The 7962-nt window shown below is 37.0% G+C and overlaps 1 protein-coding gene across 1 annotated transcript; it reads right to left on the reverse strand.

Annotated features, from left to right (window-relative positions):
* Window positions 1-473: 473 nt before the first annotated feature.
* On the reverse strand, window positions 474-3918 carry LOC149028997 (WAT1-related protein At5g64700-like). Its single transcript, XM_089149649.1, has 6 exons — window positions 3664-3918; window positions 3527-3589; window positions 3091-3424; window positions 2037-2198; window positions 1750-1901; window positions 474-800 (listed from the first exon to the last, which is right to left on the reverse strand). The coding sequence occupies exons 1-6, from the start codon at window positions 3861-3863 to the stop codon at window positions 677-679; spliced, it is 1035 nt and encodes a 344-aa protein (XP_089005775.1). The 5' UTR covers window positions 3864-3918; the 3' UTR covers window positions 474-676.
* Window positions 3919-7962: the final 4044 nt, after the last annotated feature.

Here is a 7962-nt window from a genome sequence, read left to right on the forward strand (position 1 = left end):
TACTCTGATTATATCTATTATTCTGATTCATTTATGATTCATTCTTTCCTTATTGGATCTATGATTTATCTTCCGCACTCTTGTTTTGATTGTTCATGATTATGTTATTGTTTATGTGGGAGGTTGATCACTCGATACCTGATCTTCGGGCTGTGGATCACACTCTCGGGTATGCCAGATAGGGTACCGGCTGGGAGGGCGTGACACCTAGGGTTAGGAACTAATGAACGACCTTTAATGTGGACTTCCTATAGCTCTTGTGGCACTAGGGTTGATTAGCCCAACTCAAGGGTGTGCACATAAAAACAAATTAATGGTCAAGGTTTGATTTAAATTGTGTTTTTTTCTTCTTTTTTTTCCCAGTTTTTTCAACGAAGAAAAGACTGTTTAATACTATTTTGATAAATGGCTTGGCTATAGTTATTACCTTAAGCATACATAGCCAAACAAAACCAAGCCATTTAACACATTTTTCATCATATTTAAACCCACAACCAGTTGACTCAAGTGGCACTGGGGTAAGGACTTCCTTCCACAGGGTATTAAAAATAAATTAGAATGCCAAACCTATAGGTAAAATCACCAAGCTTGATAACGCTAGTGTTTCTCTTATAGCACCTTTAGCACTTATTCCCTTTTCATAAATTAGATAAGATGAAAATTTGTTTTTGATCTCTTATGGTTGAATCAAGGGTGAATTAACAGACATTTCCTCTCTTATCTCATTCTTCTTTCTGTCATCAGCCTTTGCCCATAATAGCAAGTAGAATCCCACAACTACGAGAAAAGCTCCAATGATGCTGCAAAAGTGAATAAGAAAAATAAATAAGAAATTTATGAATAATCAATACAATGATAAAGTCTGGAATCCAAATAATATTTCATTAACATATTTACCATGAAATCCGGTTCATGAAATTTAGTGTATTGCGTTTTATTTTGTATATATTGCCTTTGTTAGTAATAAGCAAGCATGAACACTTTGTGTGGTAAAATAGTTGTCTATAGAGTTTTTTTTTTTTACAGTAATAGTGAAATTCTCTTATTATCTTTGAAGGACCCAGGCAACCTTTCTGAAACATGTTAAATTCCTCACAGTTTATGTAGAATTTACTTAGGTTCTTCCTCATCATTGTGCAATTGTTGCTCTTGTCCCCAACATGCCTACCATAAATAATATATCAACTATTTTTCTTTAGCAAACTTCAATTGATTTTGAAATTTGAGTATCATAAATTTTTAGGAATAATAAATTTGGGGGGCGGGGGGAGGATGATTTTTAATTGTGAAATGTAGCTGTATGAAGTGAAGACACATGGAATGACTATATTACGATTATACAACGGAATTCACATGAATCTAGGGTTGCAAGAAGGTTGGGTTTGACTAGACTTAATGAAATTCTAATCGCAATCCTAAATGCACTAGCCTGACCTTGATCCTTGCCATGACATATGAAACCAATGCATAATTCAACATTGTTACTATACTTTTGACAAGAGAATCCTATAAGGTGATAGGGTTGGGTTGATCCTAATCAATCATGGAAATCTAACCCACATTAACCTTGATCTTGGGTCACCCTTCCTCACCTTTAAGGGTAGAATTTTGAAGACAAATTCGAGTTCAGAATACGCTATGATGGGCTAGGGTGGGATCGGATCATTAGGGCCAAACTTACAATATGAAAGTATACTTTCACCAATTCTTTAGTGAACTTTTTAAGAGTAAGTTAAAGAGTATACTAACCTCCCCAGATGTACAGAATCACCAAGTACAAATGTGTCCAATAGAAAGGAGAACACAATGAGGAGAGGTAAGAATGCAGATGCAAATACTGGACCCCTTGTGTGTATACCCCATGTCACCACAAAGTTTGAGAGGCCTGTTATCACAATTCCCTGCAAATTCAGGTATGCAATTTTAGTGAAATAGAAGCATATTACTCCAATTTCTATATTCAAATCCATTAATTAAGTTTGTAGTTTATGAACTTGAACAATCAATTTTAAAAAATAATAATAATAGATAATTACCCCAAAGAAGATGGCTAGAAGAACCAAGCCTCCATCCCATTGGAGCTTCCAAGATGCCCTAGGGATCAAAATTGCTGTTACTATGGATGCTTGGATAGTCCCAAAGAACATCATCATCGCCGTCACTGATAAAGTTGCTGGATACATTTTTGTAACATGGCCCTGCCAAATCAAGTACTATTTTTATACTGTCTCTATTCTGGTTTTACATCGTTTACATACTAAAACTGCACTACACTGTTTCTCGTACTGAAATCATATCATCATACTGTACTGTTATAGTATCGGTATGCGAATATGGGTGCAAAAACTACATGGCACGATGTCACATTTAGGTACCAACTTTTTATAGCACATCAAATTAAAAATATCATATCATTTTACACTGTTACCATGCACCATCATTAAATCAAGGAAATTGCTCACATTCTCATGAGAGGCAGTAGTATTGAGGGTCATATTGATGAGTTGGGATCACCTTCCCGTTAGGAAAGGACATTGTGCTTTTCTGACGCTTCTGTACCACACAATAGAGTTGCAATTCTTTACTCTTTCTAAATACTCATAAAATGAATTAGAGGTATGACCTCCAATGGGTCCCACATGAACCTTATCTCTATTTTACTATGGAGAAGCATCAAAGGAGCACAAGGAGGTGCTCTGGTCTCTATATTGATGCGAGAACATGTCCCCATAGAAAACTTTTGAGTCCATATCTTCAGGCCGTTCCCCTACCCTTTGGGCTGGGCTAACAAACAGCCTGCTGGTGGTACATGGACAGCTTAACCCAGAGGGTGGAAAGATAGAATTTTGCTTGGGTCATGCGCATGATCATCAAGCCGAGATTTCGTGACTGTCAGATCCAAAATCTCGGTCAAGATTCCTAGATCGAAATTTTAATCTGACGGCCTATAATGTATCGTTTGATGGTCCAGCACATTTAATGCAGAAGACACAAGCAAGACCTGAAAAGATGGGGATACAGCGTGCCTAGCTGAAGAGGGATCTACATCAGAAAACTAACCAAAAATATAAGCAGATCTATCACCCTTACCACCAATAGGTTCCACAAGCTGCTGGATAGTACCCCGATGACTATCATAATAGCACCAATTATGGTCTGACCATCAGCTCCATGAAAACTTCCTGATGATTTCATCACTACAGAAGGTCCTTTCCAAAGCACAGTTGCCATTACTCCAGCGGCAGACATGGTCACTCCCCATAACTTAGCCTGCCCATTTCTACTCAAAAACTTAAGTTTCTCCTGCCCTAAAACCACTGCCAGAAAGAGCAGGATTGCTGGTTTTAAGTTCAATCCAATGCTTTGATACGCTGAATCAACGAATTTCAGGCTTATTGTCAAGAGCATTTGGCAAAGTGGAACCCTACAATGGAAATTTGAAGGACAATTTATTAAAGAAAACAATTTCTAATCCAGGAATCAAACTTGATATGGGTTTGAGAGAAAATGAGTCCAGTTACTTAACTCTAGGAGTCCCAACAAGAAGGCATAACCAATTATCTTGAAAGAGATTGGGGGCCTCCTCTGTCTGTGAACACAAGACAAATAAATATGTCATAAATCATGAGATGTTGTTGCACCTGAAGTGTTCGAAGAAAATACCTTTCAATGAAGAAAGCAAGAAGTGAGATGAAGATGGTGCTAACAATGTGTTCATAGACGACAAAAGCGAGGCCATTGACATCTTTTGAGAGGATGGATTGAACAAGAACTAAGAACACTGCAAGGCAAACCTGGTTTAAGGTAAGAAAGATGTAAGGCTTGCTTGAATCAAACCATAACCAAAACCCCCTCAGCTCCATCTCTCTGTCTCTTCCGTCTCAGAAGCTTCACTCTACCAATCACTTGCAGGTTTTTTTATCCAATGGGAATAAGTGAACCAAAAATGATCAACCAACAAAAACTTAAATACTTTGTCTTATTTGTCTTTTTTGGGAAAACAAAAGCTGATTCAGCTTCTGATATTAAATAGTCCTCAAAAACCACACGAGAGCCACCTAGCACTTACCCTCATGCATGAAGGCACCGAGCTTCATTTTATCAAAAATTTCATTATTACTAATAAAGGCCTATGTGCATGCATGTGTTTTGTATTATTCAATAATTTCAATAAAATTATAAATTTGAATATATAAAATTGTAGTTTTAGACATAATTAATTATATTTACTTAATAAATGATAATAAGATGGGATATATTTTAAAAAGAAAAATATAGTCATTTTTTTGAACTCATACATTTATGATAGTAGTATGATATGATATAAAAGGATCGTTGAATAACTTTTTTATATGTTTTCTGTTTCACTAAAACTTGTAATTTTTTTATAAAATGTAAGAGATTGGTTTGTAATTGCAATATAAACAACAAATTAGATTCTAGTCGGGTTTTGTAAACAAGTTTGTCTTTAATAGTTGACATTGAACTTGAATACGGCCACACTCTGACCTTGATTCTGATGCAAACTTAAGGGGGCAAGAGAATCCTTAATTCCATATTTTTACCTACATTTACCCAAAATAATTCACACGTAGTAAATTCTAGCCAGACTAGATCAAATGCTTATTTGTGACTTAATTCAATTTAAAACCACCTTCACCTAGTCCTGCTCCTATCCACTTTCTAGGCTTCTAGCTTAAATTTTCTATCCCAAAAAAATAATAATTTGAGACCACATTGCAATTATTATTATTATTATTATTATTTAATAATACATTGCAATTATTTGATTATGACAAACGTTTGCTAGGTGTGGTGTACCAAAAAGTCATCAGTGTTTTTTTAAATAAGTGAAAAAAATATTTTTTAGTACCTTATCGAATCATCAGAATATTGAATACATAGAAAGAATAGTAATTTAATTAACGTGTTGAAAACTACAAAGCATATATATTGGAGTGGTTTAGTTGGAAAGGGATGTTTAACTCCCAATCATCAATTGTACCTGTTGGACCATAAGATGCAAAGAAAAGAAATCATCCAACAGCTTGTTAGGTGATTCCCTTTGCCTATGCATAGAGAGCAACAAAATGATTAAGAAGCACCCTTAGAAAGACGGAAATTCTAATGAGTATGCTAACAATTTGCTCCATTTTGTATATGGGTGCTATTGGAAATAACATATATACGGGCATAAAGTTCAAGATTTGGAAGGAAAAAAGAATTTATTAGATTTATCTCATTAGCATGATACCAAATATCTTTGTAGAAATTTAAAAAAATAACTGGCAACACTAATATAAATCTTCAATTGTAAACATATACTTTCACCCCAATAAAAAAAGAATTTGCAAGCATGTACATGTGTTGTCATAGGAAAACATACTCTTATAGAGATGTTTGAAACTAGTTTATTGTGCAGACTAGGTTGATTTTGGCGTCCTCACCTTCAAAATAGAATAACTCCTTATATCAACCATTACACTTCAAAGATTGTCACACGCCATCCAGCTGGTATTGGCCTCACTTGAATACTCGTGGATATGATCCAGAGTCATAAAAATCTAGGTTTACATTGAATCCAAAATCAATCACACACAATAACATTAGTAAAAAGCAAGTTTAAAAGGTGTAAATAGTTATTATAGTTACCCAATATAAATGTCAGTGGAAGTCAAATGTGAAAGTATCAAATGAAATGTTTTAAAGTGAATAGGAAAGACATACAAAAGAATTTGGCACCCATAATCGTCTTATTATATGCAACCCTACAATGAATGATACATGGTTTGTTTGTGTCCCCTCACCTACTCCAATAGGCTATTGGATGCCCACAACTCAGCACCACTGTCACGGGTTACTTGGCTTCAATACCACTTCTAAAAAGGTGATGATATGATAAAGGGATTCCTAACCATGTGTCTAGACACCTATAGCAATTGCACATAAAGTCTATATGGGGTGCATTGGTATCAAGGACAATAGGTGAACCAACAATCTCGGGCAAAGATATTCATATATGCACTAACCACCCATTACCATCATATCATTCAAACATCATAATTGAAATAGAATAATAAAATAATATATCAAAATAGTTTTATGTTACTACCCATGCATGCATGCTTGACAACAATGGTCCACATAAGTAACACAAGCAAGCAAAATAGCAAATAGTCCACAATAAAAAAGCCAATAAATCACCGAAACCCTAGCAATTTCATGGGCTATGTTAAAATTAGGGTTTGGAACTAAATCAGATGAGCATCGAACAACCTCACCCAACTAGACCTGCATAGGGTAGGTCAGTTGGCTTGCTAGGGCCGGTGATCACCCTTACGGGTCTGCCCTCTGGGTGTGAATCGGCCCAGCTCACCTCCTTCTTGCTCAAATCAAATCCCCAGTTTTGAGTGGTTTTGGGGCTCACTTAGAATGACATTCCTACTCCAAAAACACCTCCAATAACCCTCAACTGAACCCCATTGCAAACAGCCCCAATTCCAATATGGTTAAGAGTTAGGGTTCATGTTATACAAACCTAGCTAAAAGAATTCTAGCAACAAAGAGAGATGGAGATCTCCATCCTTGTGCTAAAATAAATTGAGGAACAAGGGAGACTTGCATCTCAAACAACTCAAAACCACCACATTTAATTCATCGACCAAGCAATAAACACATTAAGGAAATTGTTGGGAAATGTTCAATCAGTTGATTCGAGCTTTGGCACTCATAAAACCTCAAGATTCTCACCAACTCCAAGGCTTCTCCCCTCTCTTGAGCTCTTAGCCTCCGAAAATATAAAAATCTCCGTTTGTGAGGTTTGTGAACAATAAAATAGGGTTTCTAAAATCAAAATCTCATTTTTGCCCTTATCTGTGTAGATAGCAACGAATCAACTAACCCTGACTGACCGCTCCATCAAAATGTGCATTGAGGTGGGGTTTTCGGCGAGGTTTGACCGAGAGATTTACCTAACGTTGCTCAGTTTGATGGCAACATTTACCTAGGCTTCACGACCTTTCAACTTCGTTTTTCATGAATACCAAATCCATCTTCCAAAATAGCCTGGGTTAGATTTAGACCTTCTCCCAAAATCATTTAGAATGATCGGATCATCATCTTCATCATCCCTCTCCATGAGCTTAACTCATGATTCCATGGTCTCAACTCAAATGACTGAAAATTGCCTTATACTGACACTTCAGGTTCTCAGACTTGCAAGATGGGCTTTTGAGTTGGATTCTAAGGGATTTCACTGGGTTGTTACCATGGTACCTAGTGTCGACGATATAGGTGATATTTCGAGGTATCGCTGGGGGGCGACACGACACCCCCCAGCGACACCGACTTTACTTTTTGTTCGCGATATATCGCCGCCTGTCGACTTGTAGATCAATTCGACAGGAACCAGAGGTGGACTAGCGGAGTCTTCTGCAAATTTACAGTATACCTTGGCTGGGGCATTTTCCATTTTTCCTGTCCTTTTGAAATATATCCTTCTTTCTCTAGAACCGAATACATTTGAAAATCGAAGCAATAATCTGATTAAAAGGGAAGAACCCGCAAGTGATTTCATTTCAAGTTTTGGGAAGAATGAGGTTTGGCGCATTGTTTAGAGTTTATCCGGGAAGAAGAAGTGAAGAACTAGAGAGGCATTGCGGGCTGTAGAAAGCAAATCCGGGTGAGTATTTGGCCGGCAAATTCCAGCTTTAGTCACCTGTGTTCGCCCGTGAAAAGACGCGGCCTTGTTCTTCATTTTCCTTGCTCTTCTACCATTTTCTTCAAACCCTTTTCGGTGCTCACTTCTTTTAGGGTTCTGCATTTTCTTCCTCTTCGAAAAAACTGATTACCACCTCAATCTTCTGTAACGGAAGAATCTGGTGTGGGGGAAAGGGAAACCCAGAGCTGGACTGCTGGAGAAGAGCTTCAGCTCTGAGGGTCCCCGACGATTGCAGTGATCCA

Source organism: Hakea prostrata, chromosome 1 (assembly GCF_041222555.1).
Source record: "Hakea prostrata isolate BN-2017 chromosome 1, UWA_Hpros_2, whole genome shotgun sequence".
Lineage (NCBI taxonomy): Eukaryota > Viridiplantae > Streptophyta > Magnoliopsida > Proteales > Proteaceae > Hakea > Hakea prostrata.

What these genes read in the sequence shown, in the direction of transcription:
- LOC149028997 (XM_089149649.1), bottom strand. Translation starts at nt 3,863, where the DNA reads ATGGAGCTGAGGGGGTTTTGGTTATGGTTTGATTCAAGCAAGCCTTAC. An exon ending in GCTTGTGGAACCTATTGGTG is followed by an intron (nt 2,199 to 3,090) that starts GTAAGGGTGATA and finishes TTGATTTGGCAG; the next exon opens with GGCCATGTTACAAAAATGTA. An exon ending in TTCTAGCCATCTTCTTTGGG is followed by an intron (nt 1,902 to 2,036) that starts GTAATTATCTAT and finishes CTGAATTTGCAG; the next exon opens with GGAATTGTGATAACAGGCCT.